Source organism: Rousettus aegyptiacus, unplaced genomic scaffold (assembly GCF_014176215.1).
Source record: "Rousettus aegyptiacus isolate mRouAeg1 unplaced genomic scaffold, mRouAeg1.p scaffold_m13_p_1, whole genome shotgun sequence".
Taxonomy (NCBI): Eukaryota; Metazoa; Chordata; class Mammalia; order Chiroptera; family Pteropodidae; genus Rousettus; species Rousettus aegyptiacus.
In genome coordinates this window covers 6020340-6039327 of record NW_023416284.1, presented here as the reverse complement: position 1 = coordinate 6039327, position 18988 = coordinate 6020340, and the positions used below count along the sequence as shown (strand labels likewise).

The 18988-nt window shown below is 56.9% G+C and overlaps 1 protein-coding gene across 5 annotated transcripts in view; it reads left to right on the top strand.

Moving 5' to 3' along the window:
• Positions 1-18988, top strand: part of CASZ1 (castor zinc finger 1) — a 146337-nt gene that overhangs the window by 89750 nt on the left and 37599 nt on the right. For 3 of the 5 annotated variants that reach the window (XM_036228565.1, XM_036228568.1, XM_036228576.1), the window contains one exon: positions 1132-1170. In XM_036228565.1, coding sequence (XP_036084458.1) covers positions 1155-1170 — 16 coding nt within the window. In that variant the 5' untranslated portion in view covers positions 1132-1154. Of the gene's footprint in view, positions 1-511; positions 665-1131; positions 1171-18988 lie in introns of those variants that run through there. The other 2 variants (XM_036228561.1, XM_036228586.1) reach the window with 1 other exon arrangement.

The following is an 18988-nucleotide window of genomic DNA, read 5'->3' as shown; positions in this document are numbered from 1 at the left end:
CCGGAGTTGGCGCGGGGGCGTAAGCGCCGGCCGCCGGGCCCCCTACCGCCTGCCCTTCCCCGCCCGGCCCCAGCGCCGAGTCCCCGCCCCCTGCTCCCGAAGTCTGAGGTTTGGGGAATCACTGTGCCTACTGGGCCGGCCGCCCGAGCCGGTACGCTGAGACCGCGCGAGCGCGCGCACGCGCGAGCCGGCGCGCGTGAGGAACGCGGAGCGCGCGCGCGTGTGAGGGAACGGGCAGGGGGGCGCGCGCGACGGAGCGCACGCGTGTGACGGAGCGCGCGCGGGGCGCGGACGCGCGTGACGGAGCGGGCGCGGGGCGGGCGGGCGAGCGCGAGCCCATTCACTCCGGCATCCCGGCGGGCGCGCGCGCGGGCGGGCCGAGCTCTGCTCTTTCACCTGCCGGGGCGGCGCGGGCCTGGCCCAGAGAAGGCGGCGCCGCGGCCGCCCTGCCAATCACCTCGGCGCCTGGCAGCGCCCCCGGCCGCTCCCGCCCGCCCGCTCCCTCCTGCCAAACTGTTACCCTGAGTGTTACCGTCAGGAGCAATGACATCAGGGCTTTAAAACAACTTGTTATTCGGGGAGTAATCAGTTGCAATTAGGCATTAATTAAGTATTATGAAAGTTGATTATTTAAGTGAATTCGGCTTTCGACTCTCCGACTATGGTGAGTACCCGAGTGGGGCGGGGGAGGGTCGGGGGCGCGCCGCGGGGCTCCGACCCCCGGCGCGGGGCGCGGGGCGCGGGCGGGGCGGGGGCGGCGGGAGCCGAGCCGGGCCGGCCCGGCGGGGACGCCCCTCGGCCTCGCGGGCCGGCCGGGCCCCCCGACCCGGGCCGCGTCTATAAATAGTTTCTCTTTTAGTTTAATAAACTCGAGAGCGGAGCGGAGCTGCTCTGAGTGTGCAATGCCGGAGCGTGAGAGCGAGAGGGGAGGGAGGAAAAGTTTCGCTCTCCCTCCCCGGGCCCCTTTCGCCCTTCTGCCGCAGCCCGGGGGACTTGTCCACCCCTCGATGGGGGGTGCGGCGAGCGGAGGGGGCGGTGGAGGGGGCGGAGGGGTGTGCCGTGGGGACCACTGCGAGAGATTAAACAGACTTTTTTTTTTCTTTCCTCTTCTGCTTTTGGCGATCCTCGAAGAGTTTGGGACCAAAGCGAGGAGAATGGATCTCGGTACAGGTACCGGCCGGTGGGAACCGGGGGCGGGGGGGTGGGGGGGAGGCTCTTTCACTTTTCTTTCGGTTCTTTTACGGAAGTTATTATTTTTAGCCCAATGAGGTAGCAGCTGGGCGGGGGGCGGGGGCTGGCCAGGAGAGGGTCCGGTGCCGCCGCACTTGTCGCCCTGGTTTCTGGATTGTGAGGCTTCGGATATTATTGTTATTATTTGTTACAGGCTTAGTAACTATGACTAATTTGATGTTTGTCATTACGAAAGAACAGAGGGGAGAGGGAGCTGGGGGGCATCCAGAGAGAGGATTTAGGGGTTTTTTGTGGGGGTTTTTGTTCTCCGTGTTTTTTAAATGGCTCCGTGTTTTTTCTGTGTTTTTTTTAACCCCCCCCCCCCCCGCAAAGATCCCTGTGTGTCTGGCAGTGGGGTGTGTGTTTTTATTTTTTTAGCGGGGGGGCGGTTTAGTTTTTGAAAGCAGCGTCCTGTTGGGAAAGGTGGTTAGTCTGGTTTCGGGGCGACTGTCTCAAGGTAAAGGAATTTAATTTATTTGGGACAAGGCTGTGTCGGATGATCAAGCTGCTTATTATGGCTAATGAGTATTTTTCACCTGAGAATCCGTGGGATGAGGTGGCTGTTATCAGTTCAAAGTGAGGGGCCCAGGACTCCCTCCCATCCCAGCACCCCGGGAGGGGGCAGACCAAGCAAACTACTACATTTGGATGTCTGGGTTTCCGGGGGCCTAGTATGGCACCCAGGCTAGGGGTCCAGATAGTATGATACTTGCCTGGGAAAGAATTTATCCTGAGATTTTGGTGTTTTATTGGTTTTAATCTGATTTTATTCAATATTTCTCTTCTCGCCTGGGTTCCAATCTGAGTTCAGGAGAATATGGTAAATTTCACCATATTCTTTCTCCTCAGTCTTTGTAGTAGCCTTCTCTATTGATAATAATTTTGATCAGGATCCTCAGATCCTAAGCTGACAAAAGCAGCTGACTTCCTCAATGTTTTTAAAAGAACTCGGTAATAAACAGGTCGATAATTCATTGGGACTGATCTCTGAATCCTTCTGTTTTATTTGTAGATGGATAAGTGGTATTGGTGGCTATTAGAGTTGTTGTATATGATGGGCCCAAGTTCATAGCATTGACCCTTGCAACCCATGAGCTGATAACGAGAGAACTGGGCAGAGAGGACGGGAGGGCAGCACTGGGGGGCCCAGGGTGGTTGACATGGTGGCCAGCTTTGGAGAGGGAAGAGCTCATTCACAATTTCAAGGCTATTTTGAGCCAGGTGTGATCTTGGCTTATCTGATGTGGAGGTCCTGAGGACCTCTGTGCCCAAGAAGGGTGTGACACCCCCTGCTGGGCAAAGTGATGAAGGTGTCAGAGGCCATTACTACCTTGCCCCTCCCTGCCCCTCCCTGCCCCTCCCTGGCCTGCACTCCCACAGAGAAACAGCCCGCCCCCACCTCTAATCAGATGTCTCATCATCTCCCTCTCAGGCCCCACCCCCTTTCTTCGGAAATGGGGCCCCCACCCATCCCATCTAAAAAGCAGACCTTATAGGTCCGTAATGCACCACCCCCTACCTGGGGCTGGCGAGCCTCTACTTGTGGGCGGGCACATGGGACCCAGGCATTACTCAGCTGGAAGGCTGGCCCTGCTTATCTTCCTCCACCTAACCTCCGTGCCTGCTGCAGCTGTTGTCCATCCCGGTGCCCTATGCCAACCAGTTCCAGTCTGCTCTGGGAACACGACTCAAAAGCCCTTCTGTAGGTGTCCCAAGATAGAGAATGGGCCTCCTGAGTCCGTGGGTAGCAGAACCTCTTGTAGCATCTCTCCTGGGCCTCAGGGAGACTCACTTCTCCTAGTACTCCAGGGATCGGCTCAGGAAACTTTTCCTAGAAGCTAGAGAGGCCCCTTGAGGTCAGCTGGTCTCTCTCTAGCTGGAGGGGAGCACTCCCAGCTGGACCCAGGCCTAAACTCTGGTCATTCAGTGACGGGAGGTCCAGGGTGTCAGAGTTCTGTCTCTTTCCTGGAGGAGTCATCTGGTAACTCCATCTCAGCCTTTTCTTCGAATTTGGAAGTTTCACTTAATCTCAGAATTTCATAAGAAAAGCACTTTTTCCCCTCTTCACAAAAAAAGGGAAGCAGGTGAGAACACTGAGATCCCCTCTGAGCCATCTCAGGGCTAACTCCATGTCATCTTTCTCCACCTCTGGAATGGGCTTCTGGACAGAGCCAGGGCCAGGGGTCTCATTTCTGGCCAGAACTCTTTGCCGGTGTGGTGACGGGCTTTCTTCTTTTGGGGCACTGCAAGCAGCTTCCACCGAGGGCCTCTCTAGCACAGTACAGGGCTGGAGGCACAGGCCCCAAAGGGCCGCTGGCACCAGGGACCCACTAGGCATTGGATCATGGGTTAACTCGCCTCCAGCCCCGGAGGGGTCTAGGTCCCGAAGCAGTCCAGCAGTAAGTGATTCAGTGGTGGGAGAACCAAGGCTTCTTAGCAGGGGACAGCAGCACCTCAAGACCCTCAGGGGCCATGTGGACCCCTTTTCCCCCACTATAGTTCAGCCAAGGGCTGGATCAATCTGGACGTCTTTAGCAATAAAAAATGCCGATGTCGTCCTAATTCACCAGGCCCCGAGATGACAGCAAATTTACATTTTTTAATTAAACTAGCAGCCAGTTTTTATGAGAGGGGGTTGGGTTATGCAAATCAAATGGTTGTGTACGGAAGATTAGGAGAGTTTGGGAATAAATTCCACAAATGCTAATAAAAAAAAAAGAGGGGAAAGAGAAAGAGAGGGAGGGAGGGAGGAGAGAGAGGAAGAGAGGAGGACAGAGTTCCATTAGGCCCTTTTAGAGTGATTTCCCTGGGGGAGGGAGCCGAGAGGGGGAAGGGAAGTGGAGGAAGCTTTCAGACACAGGTAAATCCATCCTGCAGTTGGGAAGCTCCAGGATTAGACCCCACTAGGCTGATTACTAGGCCCTGGACAAAACTGGAGGCCAGGCAAAAGTGGCTGTGCAATATCAGTAGAGCTTTGAGAAGGAACTTGCCCTTGATTTTCTGGGATCTTGTTATAATTGCCCCACTCTCCCTGGGGAGAATTTGAGAAGAAGGAGAGGGGCTGTCCAGGGTTAGAGCTTAACATTAGAGGATCCAAGGTAGGCTCTGCCAGGTAAGGGGCCAAATAGGCAAGTTCAAAGTGATGGCCAGGGACCACAGGGGGAGTGGGTGAGGGGCCTTATTGCCCACTTGGCCCATGGCTGCAGCCATGTCGTAGGGGTAAGTCAGTGGGAGGAATCTGTGCCACTTGCTGAGCCAGACTTGCTGCTTTTTCTGTGGGTTAAGCTCTGCCAGGACTCCAGGCTGAGCCCCCTGCACTGCATACAGGTCCCCCATTGCATCCCAGCTCTGGCCTCAGCTGTGGCGGAGGCCAGAGAGGATGGCGTCAAGGGAGCTGAGCCAGGTTGGCTCAGTAGCCTGATTCCTGGAGTGGAATTTCCTAGTAGCCACGTGCTTCGAGGGCACACACTCAAGGTAGGAGAAGGAAGGCTGCAGGCTTTTTCCAGGTGGTTTTTCACCCCAGGGAGCAAAGAACTTGACCTTCCCAACCCAGCCCCTGTGTGTACTGCTCAGGCCCCTGCTGCCCTGAGTGTCAGTCGATGTCCAGACTCTCAGGACTTCTGTGAGTCTCCAGTTCAAGGCCAGCACCTTGCCAGGATTGGAGGCTTCTAGGAACCTTAATGGCTCTGGTCACACCTTAGAACCAGTGTGTACTGAGAATTGGGAAGATTCTCATGCTGTTTCTGGAGGAAGAGATTCCGTGCCGGGTTTGGCGCAGAGCAGGTTGTCCTTGATTTTCCTTCTTCAAGCCTTTACTTGGCCAGATACACCCACCCGACCAGTCTAAGCTGGGGCCAGTCCCTGCAGTCAGGTTGGGCACCGGTTTTGCCAGTCTGCTGCAGAGGGTAGGTGCTTCAGTGCCATCTTGACAAGAAGGAACAGTCAGAGCCAGGGACAGAATGGGCTGTCTTGGAAGTAGTGAGTTTCCTGGTACCATTCAGAGGCTGGCTGTGACATCTGAAGGGACTCGAGCATCCCCTAACCTTTCAGGTCTCTGGCTATCCCACTCCCCGATTTGATGATACCAGGAGGATTTAGTGGGGCCATCTTGGGGGAGGGGTTGAGTGGACAAGGTGAGAAGCACATCATTTGGACCTTTTCTTTGGAAGATGGCATTTGAGACAAGTAGCTCTGGACAGTGGCATGGCCCCTTGAACCAGCCCTGGCACTAGTTATGAGACAGCAGAGCAAAGCTCAGGACAGACCTGGTGTCGCCATTCCCCTTCAGCAGGAGGCGGAGGCAGCGAGGGCAGGTCCCGAAGGGTCCCTAGAGGGGCCCCGCCCCAGGCCCTTTCTCCCTGTGGGGACCGGCCAGAAAAGCCCGTGAACTCTCCTCTTCAGGAAGGCACTGGGGCCAGTGTTAGTTAGACCTCTCCGCAGGCCTCGCCATCACTGCCCATGTTCCCCCAGCCCCCACAGCCGGGGAGTCTGGCTGAGTTGCAGCTTGAGTTTTTATGATGGAAAAATAAAATAAATGGAGGCACCTTTTGAGGGCTGAGTCACGGCAGCAACATCTCCTCATTAAAGCTGCTGCCCCTGGCTCTGCTCCCTGGGCAGGGGGTTGGGTGGGGCCTGGGAAGGCTCTGGGCCCTGGCTCCTCTTCCTGGACCCTGCCTGGTTAGTGATGAGCTTGCCCCCTCAATCAGCCTCCCCTGGCTGACCCATCATTCTTACCTGGGTCAGGCTATTTCTCCCACCCCACCCCCACTTTCCAGCCTAAGGCTTGCCCTTTGCCACTGCCCTCCCTGCCCTGGTTTTTAAACCTTGACCGCCCTGGCCGTGGCCACACCTCCTCCTCCTCCTCTCCTTTCTCCTCCTCCTCATCTTCGAGGGGAAGGAAGTTGCTCTGTAGTAATTACAGCCTGTGGGTCCCCAAGGCAAGCAGCAGCTGTTCCGGGGTAGCTGGGCCAGGGTACAGTGGGAGGAGGAAGGGGCTAGGGAGGCGAGGCGGGCTGGTGGCCCCAATGTGTAGGAAACAGACTGCTTCATTTGGCTCGGTTGTGAAAGGCAGCAACTTGGTGGTCCAGCGCTCACCCCTCTGGCTGCCTGACCACAGCATAGCGTCCTCACACCCCCAGATTCATCGGGACGTATGGTCCCCTGTTGGGGAGGAGCCCCCATGCAGGTGGTGAGGTCTGCGATTCAGTAAGCATTCGGGAACACCCATTCTGGGAGCTATAGAAATGAAGACCACCTGGTGTTTCTCAGTTTCCGGTGGCCGCCTGGTGGAAGGAGACAGGTGTGTTCATCTGTCACACCAGGCAGAGGAGCACAGGGGCAGAGAGCCCAGGGAGCTTTGTGAAGGAGTGGCCTTTGATAAAGGGTGGGGGTATTGGGACAGACGGAGATAGGCAGACATGTTCCCTGAACCACCCATACTTTGTAGACTTCGAGCCTCTTCTCTCTCCTGCCTCGTGCTCCTCACCCACCTTGAGAGCAGAACTCTTACTGTGCAACCTCGGTTTTCTGTTCTTTTCGCCCAGGCTGACCAGCTCTCTAAAGCCAGGCCCTCCCGCCTACCTTTCTTGTCTCCTCACCCTTTGCATCCTCATACCCAGTTGACCCTGCGAAGAGATAAGAGGTGGCTGGGGACCTTCTCCTCTGAGGATCAGGTTATGCCCATGACATTGGTATGTCAGGGCAGCACTCAGACTTCTACACCCCAAGGGGCCGAGGCCAGGAACCCCGCTTCCTTCTGCCGTTGCAGCTCATAATGACGGCCATTAGAGTTACCTCTGCATCGACACCTCCTCCCAGTGCTTGGTACAGGGCTGGTCCTGCGCCTTCCCACTGTTAGTGCTGGTGGAATTGACTGATTGATGTGCCTCTTCGCCAAGCGCTTCCCGAGCTTCTCGGTGGGGGCAGAAGGAGGCGGGCAGGAAATATTGGCCGATTCCCCTGGGACCTGGGTTTTAGCTCCTCGAGAGCTTTCTGTGGCCTGGTTTACAGGAATAAGTGGGGCTTGGATTAAGGACGACACGAAGGGAGCAAGGGGGCACAGAGATAAAGATAGGCGGTGGATGGGAGCCCCTCATTAACTGCTCACCACCATCCTGGCTTGGGGCTGGGGGGGTCTCAGTGTGAAGTCAGACTTGGCACGTGAACTACGTTGCCCGGTGAAGGCAGGAGAGCAGTAGCCAGTGGGCGATCTGGGACGCTCCTCTACTTCCTTGTCCATTTCCATGTCCCCCCAAGCAGACGTCACTGCAGCGTGCCCATCCTCTCTAGGTCCTGCTCCCAGTCCCGGGACCCCTCTAGTTAGGTAGACCCAGCGCCAGGAAGAGGGCCCACCCCACATTGCCAGGGCTTCGGACCTCTGTCCCCCCGGAGTGGTGTTGGGGCTACTCCTGAGTTGGCTGTGGAGTCTGTTCTTAGAGCTTCCCACAGGCCGCCTCCTGGGGGCTCTTCTGGCCCCATAGTCTCAGCCTGTGTCATAGGCGCTTGGCTGCTGAGACCCCTTTCTAAAGTCAAGAGGGCCCTCTCTTGGCAGAGAGCTCTGCCTGGCTTTGGGAAAGGGGGGCAGAGGAAGAACGGGCAGATTCTGTGGCTCCAGAAACCATTTCCAGAGGAAGCCTTCCCACAGCGAGCTTCGGCCTGTGCTGGCCTTTTCCTATAGGGCTTTCTCCATGAAGTAAGGGGACCCCAGGAGGGGACTACTGCATGAGAACAGGAGATGCATCAGGTGGGGGGCCTCCGGCACAGTGAGAAAACACGAGGCATCTAGGAAGCCAGCAGGGAGAGAATTCTGGAACTCTGTGGCACCTGGGAGTGCACTTCTCCTTGGCTGTGATTTTTTCAGCTCCCTCGAGATCAGAGCCTTTCTCCCTGCCACTCCCTAAGCCCAGGAGCCCAAAGCCACAGCCCGCCTGGAAGACTGCCCAGGGGATAGGGGAGCCTTGGTGAAGGATTGGCCAGGTGCCCCGCTGCCCAGCAGGGGGCGCCCCACTGTATCTGCCCCAGTTCTAGGGATAGGGACGCTGGTCCTGGGTCTGGTCCAGGTCTCCTGGCCATGGGTGGTGGGGAGGGGAAGCCTACCTTCCCCACCCCCAGAGGTTCCTTGGCTGAGTTTGTTTTGCCAGGGTGACCTGTTTAATCATCTCATTTTCTGGTGGCCGTTTATTCCTCGTTTCCACGGTTACGGCCCCATTAAGGGGAGAAGCAATAAGGCAGCGAGTCAAACAGGTAATAAAAACATTAAAGCCCATGTGCACAAAGGGAGGGCGGGCGGGAAGGGGGCTCAGTGAGGTGAGACGGCCTGGGGAGAAACAGAGGTAAGAGGCCGCCAGGCCCCATCCTCAGAGGCCACCCAGAGAGCTGTCGCTGGAGCAAGCAGAGGCCCGCTCCCCATGCCCCAGCTTCTGGGCTGTGCCTTTTGGGGGACAAGACCTAGTACTAGCTTAGAACCATCCCCAGCCCTTGGTCCCCTGGCAACAGGCTATATGCTGGGAAGTAAAAGAGGAAGGAGAGTGAGGGTGGCAGAAGCCTCCCCCAGGGCTCTTTCAGGCTGGTTGTGTGTGACCTGTTTGCAGGCCCCACCTCACTCACACTTGGTGGGGGTGGAGGATGATTTCTGACATTGTTTTGAGCTCTAGAACTTTTTTTCTGCCAACTTTATCAGAAAGCATATTTGTGGTGAGTGTTGCTAACAGGGCCAGTCTGGTGAGTAAATATTCCTGGTGTGGACAGCCCTGTGACCTTGAGAGGGAAGAACATGGCAGGGGGGCCAAGGGCATGTAAGGAGAGGAGGCCACGAGGCCCGGTGGCCCCTGTGCAGGGTGGGGGGCCTTCCTAAGGGTGAGGGAGGGTTGGGTTTGTCCCCAGCAGTCTCTTCCTGGCAGCGTGGTCCATCTCGGGCATTAGTGACATGTAGCTGAGACTGGGTTGTGTGACTTTCCCCCCAGTGGGCTGGGCCAGGGGAGTTGCTGGCAGGTTCCGTGGGCTCCACAGAGATGCTGCCCTCCTTTTCTCTTGGAAATGGAAGCTAAAAGGAAAGTCAGCCTTTTGCCAGCTCCTCTGAACCCAGGGGCATGTGCCTCCCTCCCATTGTCCCCTCCCCGGGGGCCTCCTGAAGATCCCCATCCTCTCTGTTTGGCCTTCAAGATTGACAAGTGAGCAGACTGGGTCAGTGGGGCTGACTAGAGGGGAGAGGGTAAGGCCGAGTCTTCTTTTAGCCAGGAAAAGTGGGGTCAGGTAGGAGTGGCTGTGACTTTGGATGCTTGAGCCAGCCACTCCCCGGAGCCTCGGGTCAGTGGCTCAGAGAGAAGAGCAGAGGTCCGACCGCCGCCCCGGGGACCTGTACTTTCTTTTTCTTTCCAGTGCTCTGATCCTTTGCAAACTCATGGAGGTCTGTGTCTCTAGTTATTAATTTCAAAGTCTATTTCTGACTAGAGAGGGAAAAGAAGACGAAGGTCTGGGAAATGGGGGAAACCCTATGGCTGGGAAGTGTCTGGGGAATGGGCCTAGATGAGTTAATATTCTGATCAAACAATTAAAAATAGAAAATGCTCCCGCGGCACCAGCTGCTAAGGCTTTTCAACAACTGTCACCAGTAAGTTCATGGGGCAGGTGGTGCTAGAAAGGAGTTTTTCCACAAACAGCAAGTACCAGAGATGACAGTGTGAGCCCCACTTCCCTCCCAGGGCCCAGGACAGGTGTTTAGGCTGTCCAGTCCTCCCCGCGCTCCCTTCGGGGGCCTGGAGCCAGGGGTCTGTGCAGCTTCAGGGCTGCCCTTCTCCCCTCCAGGGCCTGGCCGCCGCGGTGAAGTCATCGCCAGATGCCTTGGTAATTGCTTTAAGAATCTAACTTAAAATAAGATGAAAACTTAAATTCCTGGGTGAGGAGTAATTTTCCATCGAATAGTAAATTAATGAAAGGATTATTCCGGGGCCTGGCTGGGAGGCCATGCTCATCTGATAAGTCCAAGTGGCTCAGGCAGAACAGTCCTTGGCCAGGGGGCTCCCCGAGACCTCAAGGCAGGCCAGCGCCCTGGGTCCTTTGGGGCCCCACCGTGGCCTGCTGATGTGGGAGGGTGTGTTCCATGTGTGCCCAGGGTCCCTCTCAGTGACGGGCACTAGCTTTTCAAAACCCTGAAGTCAGGCAGTCTCCGCCCTGTGTTGGGCCCGAGCAGGCCCTATGTCACTAGAAGGCCCTATGTCATCAGTTCACCCAGGAGACAGCACTTCTCTTGAAACCCAGGAAGGCGGGGCTTTGGGAGCAGTTTCCAGCTGTCACACTATGTAGCCAGCAATGTGACCAACCACCCTGGTTTGCCCAGGGCTGGAAAGACCCACATCCTGCGAATCCCAGGAGGAAGGGCTGGTTGACATGCCCCTTCTTCGGGGTCCTGGAGAGCCCGAGCACCTGATGAACTATAATAGTCTCCGTCCAGGAAGGGTTGCTTAAACTGGCTCTACCTAAAACCGTCCAGCACTAACCAAGCTGTGCTCTGTGGGCGGCTGCGTTCCACTAGGTAGACGTGAACTCAGGTGAGTATACACACACACCTCCCCAAGCACGATAGGGCAGTGCTTGAAGACCTCTGCCAGGCATGGAAAAGGACTTGCAGCTGTGACCACCTCTCCCCCACCCTCTAACGTTGACCCCCCTGCCCACATGTGGAGGACATGGTACACCGTGCCGATTCATGACAGCGGACCCTGTGAGTTTGCCTAGAACCTTCCTTCTGAGAGGTTCCGAGCGTGTCACGTCTAACATCCCATTTTCCCTCATCAGCTCCCTCAGAGAGAGATACTGAGAGCTGTCCCGTTTTATAGGTTGGGGGACAGGAGACCCAGAGACACTGATGGGTTTGTTCCTAAATACAGGGAGACAGATTCAGAGTGGGACTTTCTTCTCATGGGGAAGAAGGACTTCCCCAGGACCATTCCAATGGCAACATTGAGTGAACGCTTCCGGTCCTGGATATTTACTTTGCTGCCTGTTCCAAGTCTCTGAGCCCCATATGTATCCTGCTTATAACATGTGGACACATCCTGGGGCCTTCCCTGCAAGATAGTATGCGATTGTTGATGCAAATGCATTTTGAGCTTTTTGGAGGCAGCCTCCTCTAAAGGCGTTCTTTATTGCCCATCTCCCGAGAAAGGGGCACTCCTATCCATTTGCAGGGCAGGGTGAAGGGGAGTTGGAAAACAGTCTGACTTGTCTCGGGTGAAATGGAAATGAATGGACTGGACGTAGGGCTCTTCAGGAAGAAAGTCTAAGTGAACAGGTTCGCAGATGCATGTTTGCCTGGCAGGTTTCTCTGCATGGACTTTGTTGGAAGGGAAGATCAGGACGTCGCCCCTGGTTCACTGGGATACCCTTGCAGCCCAGCTCCCCACTGGCCTTCATTGCTGCCAGAAGGAACAGGGCCACCTTGGGGACCGTACAGGATGAACTTGCTGCTTTGCAGATTGCTGTCCCTGCACGGGGTGGAGCCCGGGGGCTGTATGGAGTTGTGCAGGTGTAGCCTGAGGGGAGGACCCAGCTCCTCGTGCTGACCACACTGTGCCTTCAGAAGTGGGGAACAGCCAGGTGTGCTTGGAAAGACTTGCTCTGATGGAGGGCCTATTCCACCCTTCCACCCCACACCTACCCCCACCCCAGAGGAAGGAATTATGGGGCAGTAGGACTGAGAATTCCTAGTCTAAACAACCCAGCAAAGCATGCTCAGAGACAGAGCCAAGCCAGAACCACAGATGGTGTGATCCGGGATTGTACTGGAAGGATGGTGGCTTTGAACGTTAGATGTTATGTGGCAGTTGCTGTTTAAGCGGACAGATTGGTGAATTCCAGGCTATGGGGATCTGAGCAGGCCCTCCTTTATTTATCTTCTCTTATCCCCAGAGTGGGGGACAGGGGGTGGCTGAGACAGAGTAGCCTGGAAAGGCAGGCAGAGGAGCAAGAGAAAGGCAGTCAGCCTGGGAGCACCCCGGCCCCTGTAAGCACACAGTCCTCAGCCAGCCCCTTGCTAGGACCACATAGATTCCTTCCCCTGATAAGAAAAGGGTCACTTTGGGGCTCCTGGCAGGCCTTCTCCCTCAAGACCCCAAGGCAGGACCAAGAGCCCAGAAAAGGAGCCGGGGATGTTTTCTGTTTCCGGGGTCCCCTGGGGGCCCAGGGGCAGATTGAGACAGGCTCCTTGCAGAGAAGGTGTTAACAAACAGCAGGTGATTAAACATGACAAGCGGTGACATTTCTGTGCAGGGTTCTCAGTCCCGGCAATGCCAAGAATGAAGCTATAAACCCTGACATTTTGCGTTATGCACTGGGAGGTTTTTAATAGACCTCGCTCCTTCTTCCCCAGTCGACTTCTCCCCCGCTCCCCCGCTCCCCAGCCCCGCCGCTGCCTCCCTGGTTTAGCCATTGCCCCTATGTAAACCTCCCCCCCCCCCCATTCAGCCTGGCCTCCAGGAGCCTCCAGGTCCCTCTGACTCCTGGTGTCTCCGCAGGCCTCTGGCCTCTCCATCCCTTCATCCTCAGAGTCTGCTCCTTGCAGGGCCAGGGGCTCCTCTGCCCTCCAGAGCCTCTTCTCTCCCTTCCCTTTGCTCTTCCCTGCCGCCCCTTCTCTCCAGTCCCAGTGCTCCGCAACCCCCCCAGCCTTCACTCCCTCACCTCCTTTTTTTGGGTCCTGATCTCACAGCCTCACCCTTTGCTGCGGCTGTCCCAGTTGTCTGCAATGGCAGGTGGCTGTCCCTTTGCCTTCTTTGTGTTAATAACATTTTCAGACAGACTTGCTAGCGGGTGCAGGGAGATTGTGGGCCTTGGGATGAGATTTTCCCCATCTTTTTTTCAATTTCCTTTTCTCCTTTTTGGGACAGAGACAGGAGGTGGAGGGAGAGACTTGCCCTGCACTGCAAACAGTTGCTGGATTTATTGAGAAAGGGCCTGGCCAGCAACAGTTGTTCCTCTCCCAGAGAAATGCTGGAACAACTGTGGCCTCTTTTGTTCTCCTAGTAGAGCCCCGCGAAGGGCATTTGGAGGTGAGTGTGAGGCTCAAGAGGGTCAGAGACCCAAGACAAGGGGCTTCAGCCTCAGTCTCACTCAGGGAGTCCCCACCCTTACAGACTGGGAAGGTTCCTAGAGCTCCACAGGGCTTGGTACAGACGTCAGACCCCCCACCCCATCCCAGTTCTTCCCCTAATGAACTTGAGAAGCACTTAGTTTCCTGTATTCATTCAGTAAATATTTATTGGGTCAGGCACTGTGCTAAAACAGTGGTCCCGTCCCACGGACCCTGCTGTCTAGTGAGATAGAGGAGGTAATTAAACAAGTCATATGGAAGTGTTGCTACACGGAGCAGGATGCAGTGAGAAGAGGAAGGGGGCCCTGCAGAGTGTGGTGATCTCAAGAGAGCTTCCTGGGGGAAGCAAAATTTCATCTAGGACCCCTGAAGGATGCATAAGGGGAGGGGTCGCCAGGCCCTGCGTTGAAAGAAGCAGGGGCTCCCTGTTCCACAGGTGCCGGCTAGCAGGCCAGAGGTGGATGGTGAGTTGTGCCACCTCTCGGCTGCTGTGCCCCTTTGAGCTCTGGGTAACTGGCCCAGAACTTGCTCTTCCAGCCACCTCTCTACCAACTTAACCCATCTGTGCCTAGCACAGTGGGGCAGAAGCGGAGCAGGAACATGGCTCAGCCCTGCCCCAGAGGGAGGGAGAGCGGCCAGTAAGTGCCACCAAGGACTGGAGTTGCTCCTGCCTTTCCTGCTCCCTAGTTCCCTCTGCTGATGACTTATTGAGGAGGGGGCAGGAGAGAGGATATAGACCTGCCTGCAGGAGGAGCAGGAGCCCAGGGGACCCTGGTGCTGGCAGCCTGTCTTATGTGTCTGTTTGCCATCCTCTAACTTCTGTACCAGCCCAGGCCTGGACTCCAGAAAGCCTTCCTGGAACTCATGGCTGGCCTACCCTCTGTGCCCTCGGTGGTACATGGAACCCTCTGGTGGTGCTCTGTCTTCCCCATTAGACTGTGACCTCCCTGGCACCTGAAAGCATTCTCTATGGGTCCCTAGGGCCTGTGGGGACAATGTCAGTAGGTGCTTAGGATATATTTGAGAAACTCAACTGGCTCAGGAAGCAGAGGACTTGCATTAACCCATAGAACAAGACCAATGAGGAGCCTACGGACTGACCTGTGGGTCCCTGGTGTCCAGGAAGATGGGCTCTGGAGGTCCAGGTTCAGCTTCCTCCCCCAGCTCGGGAGCTGGCTTCACACCCTCGAGCCATCCAGCCATAGCCATGGGGCAGCTGGAAGGCCTGCTGCCTGGAAGGGCCCTCGCTGAGCCCTTGGAACACTTCCTTTCCCACCGTGCTCTGTATTGCCCAGAAGTCAGATCCGGGACTCCCCACTTCCATGTCAGTTCCCTGCGAAGAAGGACCAGGTTGGCTTTCTGTATCCACAAAGGGTCTAGAGTAGGTTCCAGCCTTAACTCACCTTCCCTAACCCATCCTGGTCCTGCTTTTCTGCCAGACTTGGCCTGGGTTCCATAATGCTGCCCCTCATCATCCACTTCCCAGAATCCAGCCAAGACCCCATGAAGAGCCCAGAGGCTCAGCCTTCCTAGGCACTTGGCAACTGGGAGGGAGGGGGCAGACTGATGGTGGGGGGCGAGAGTCCCAGAGCCAGGACTTGGCCCGCTGCCCCTGTAGATCCGGAGCCAGGTTTTACTATAATCCCTACATCCTGTTGCAGATCCTTAATCAGCTGGAGCCCAGGTTGGGCTGGACCCTGTGGTGACACTCTGGGCTGTAGCATGGAAAACCTGAAATGGAGCTTCCGGGGTTAGGGGCTGTGAGGACGAGGCAGGTGGAGAAGAGGAAAAGGGAGCCAGTGCAAGCACAGGATGTGGACAGAACGCAGACCTGCCACCCACCTGACCCAGGCTGGGGGTGGAGGAGCAGCTGTTGCAGACTGGGAACCAGGGATATAGTAGGGCGAGGATGGGCCCCCCTGAGCACCCCGTCTGTGGGGGCTGCTTCATTGCCTGTTAGCACCACTGAAACAGCTGGCCCTAGAGTCTCTGATAGTGAGCAAGGACTCCAGCCAGGAACCAGCAGAGAGGGCTCCCTGGGTGCCATTCATTGGTTCTAGGGGTCATACCAGAGCCAAAGTTCCAGCCTGGAAGTGCTTCCGCCCTGCTGGGAACCCTGCCTCTTGAGGAGGGTTGAGGCACAGGGCCCAAGAAAACTGTCTGCCCCGGTCTGGGCAGCCAGAGGACTGAGCTCTGTGAGGGGAGCCACGCGCCAGAGGAGCAGGATTCCAGGGTCGGCCATTCCTTTAGCCTGGAATAGCCAGCCCTGGCGGCCTGCTCAGCTCCGCGGCCCCCACATGAATCAGGGAGAATTGGGGGCAGAGTATACCCCTCCTGGACCTCAACTCCTGCAGCTCAAGGAGGAGCGGTGGAGGAAAATGAGGGGAAACGCACAGGCCAGAGACAGCCATGGAGCGGAAGCCAGGAGTGGGCCGGCTGGCAGCGGGCGGGCAGACGGGCGTCTGTCCTGCCAGGGGCCCAGGCTGGCTATGCAGACAGCCTCTTTTCTATATGGAAATGAAGAATTTAGGCTAATGGAGCTCAACCATCTCTAATTTTGCGATGGCAGGAGGATTTTGATTGAAAGTAATTAAGCAAGCTAGCTGTAAAATTAATTAAAGCAAAAGGGGGGGATTTTTTATTGGATTGGATAGCGATATAGCGTCTGTCAGGCGGGGGACGGATGGGGGTGACCTGAATCCTCTGCCCTCCCCCCTCCCACTCGGGACGTTTATGTCACTTTAATCTCCTTACAGCGGCTGCTGTGCATTTGTTTGAAATAATCAAGGAAATATGGTCAGAAATTGTCAGCTTTCAGATCTAATTTACCTGACGGCCCCTGCGCGAGCTGGCGCGGCCGAGGGAGTGAGCGTGCGTGAGCGGGTGGGGGAGCCCGAGTGGGCACAGAGGACACTGGCTCTCCAGGCCCCTCCCAGGGCTCCAGGCCCCCATCGAGGGCGAGGGAAGGCGCTGCCTCGGCCTGTGGGCACCGCCCCGAAGGGGGCCCTCCGCCCCACCCACCTGCTGCCTCCCCACCGCATGCTATAACCAGCTTTGGGTTTAGGGACTATAGGATCAGGGAGGTGACAGTAATTCCTTACTCCAGATGGCTGACAACTGCTAAACCCCTCCACCAGGGCCACAGTTTTAAAAATACACCTAAATTAGTCCCCTCATGTCCTCGTTGCTGGCCTCAGCAAGGGGACTGTGGAGATGGGCTGTAGGGAGGGTGGGCGGCAATGTCATCTGCAGCACCCCTCTGCTCCCCACTGCCATCCCCCCCTTCTCCCTCAGGGCTGCTTTGCGGGGCTTCTCTCTCCGAAGCCCTTCCTCTCATCCCAGAATGCTGGTTTCCCGTCATAGTACACTTCACAAGTCCCTGCAAGAGCGAGGCCCCTTCCCCCTGACACACACGCTCTCTCCCGTGATCACCAGCCCGCATGTCCTGCCCATTTCTAGGGGGTGTGCCAGGCCGCAGAGAACCAGGCTCCGTTTGTGCTTCCTAGGAGAGTCGAGGAGCCCGAATTCCAGGTTCTGTACCCTACAGGTGCTGGTTCAGAGCCCTTTGGGGTCCTTGCCAGGTAGGCCAGTGGGGGGGCTAGAAGCCTGTCCCGCAGAGAACCCTCATGATGTTCACAGCTGGTGGGCCCTGAAGCAGTCTTTAGAGGCTGTAGCAAGTTCCCCTTTAAAACACACATGTGTAGCAATGTGATCCACTGGTCATGAAGGAGCCCATATTGGGAACTGGGTCTCCGGACTTGTTTGGTCCTGAAAAGTGAGTGACCTGGGCTTTCGACAAGCCTCTCAACCTCTCGGGCCTCAGACTCCTCGTTCTAAAGTTCTTTGCAAATCTAGGACAGCCTTTGCCTTGTAGCTGCCCCCCTCAGAAACTCCCTGTCCAGCCAGGGCCTTGCCATGCCCCAGGGAAAGGGGAGAAGGTTGGGGGTTCTAGAAACAGAGCAGATTAGGATAAGCAGCCTGCTCCCGGTTTGCCCAGCCGAGAGCACACCCGTTAGCAGGGGTCTGTCCTTACCAGCCCTCCTCAGTGCCTCGCCTTCCGCCAGTCCTTCTCCTAACCCTGAGTGTGCCTTCCATGCCCTCCCCCAGCTTTGGCACTGGGTGACTCAGTTGGCCTCCTCCAGCAGCGAGGGGGTTTGAGTGCCTGTCATTCCTTCCAGCCTGGCTCCCAAGCAGAGCAGCTGGGGCTAAGCTAGCATCTCCTGCTCCCTTCTTTCTCCGTCTCAACCCTCTACTCTCCCCTCATGCGAGTCTTTCATCTTGGGGCAGGGCGTGGAGCCCCAAAGAGCTCTGCCCAGGAGAGAGGGGGAGGAAAGCTGCTGGCTCCTATTCACATCCTCAGGTCAAAGTTCTCTGTGCTTGGAGCCCAGGTAGCACCGAGGTCCTTGGGACCCTGCATTCCCCTGGTTGGCTGTGTCTGCAGAGGCAGTGGCAAGGCCAGGCACCATGGGGGCCCAGCCAGGGCCAGAGACCTTGCCCTTTGTGCCTGCCAGCTGCCCAAGAACCAGGTCTCAGGAGACATGAGATTAGAAAAAGTCCCTGGCCCCAGCCCAGGGTCTCACCTCCACATGTGGCTCGGAACTCCTCAGGTTAGCCTTTCAGGCTATGATGTGGACGGGGCAGCACAGGAGTCTGTGCCAGGGACCCCGGGCTGCTTACCCTGGCCAGGGGCTGGTTTCTAGACTTGATGCTGGTCCAGGATATGAATGGCAGGCACCAAGGTGGAGAAAGGCTATGGCAGGCCTGGGCAGATTGGCACACTAAGGCACAGAGGGAGACGGGGGAGGCCAAGAGAAGGGCGGAGAGTTCTCATGGTTCTCATGGAGTCCCCAGCAGACCCTTTGCTCTGCCCTGATGGGAAGAAGCTGAGTTGGGGACACTATACTGAAAAACCACTTTGGGGAACTAGCACTATGTGCCGAGGGGAGATTTGGGTTCTGTAGTGGCTCTTCTTGGAGAAGAAGGCAAAGCATGGGTGGCGGGCAGGCAGGGACAGCAAGACAGGCTATGGGCTCTGGGGAGTAGTGTAAGGTCAAAGGACAGCCCTGGAGAGCACCGCCCCCCAACATAATCTGTGACAGCCAGGGCCCAGGAGGGAAAGGGCGCGAGAGGGCAGCTTGGGGTACTGGTAAGTCCGGGGCCAGCCCCGCAGTATCTTAGTGTCCATTACCTGGCTGGCATGAGATAACACACAGGTATTATGGCCACCTGCTGTCCCTTCTTCCCTAGCCCGAAGGCTGGCCGGCTTCCTCCAGGTGGAGCCCCTTCCCTCCCGAGACTCCTCTCTGGCCCTCTGTCCTCCTCCACAGCCAGGTGTCCGAGCCTTTAGGTGGAACTTGTGTGGGGAGGACAGGAGCAGCTGACAGGTGGCTGGCTCCGTCTGCCTGCTTTGGGGTGCCCTTGAACTAGTTCCCCAGGCCTGGCTCCCTGAAAACCAGTGGGGGTCCACCCTGGCCCAGCTAGCCAGGTGCCTCGCCCCTGTGTGCGGGGCCCAGCATGAGTCCGGACGGCTGGTCTCCACCTCCAGCAGGTGGAGAGGAAGGCTTCCCCCTGAGTCTTTACTCATGTTTAGTATGGTCCAAGGGCTCAGGAGAGTTCTCAGTCATGTGCCGCACCCACTGCCTCAGCCACAGGAGCAGAGAGAGGTACCCGTCTGAC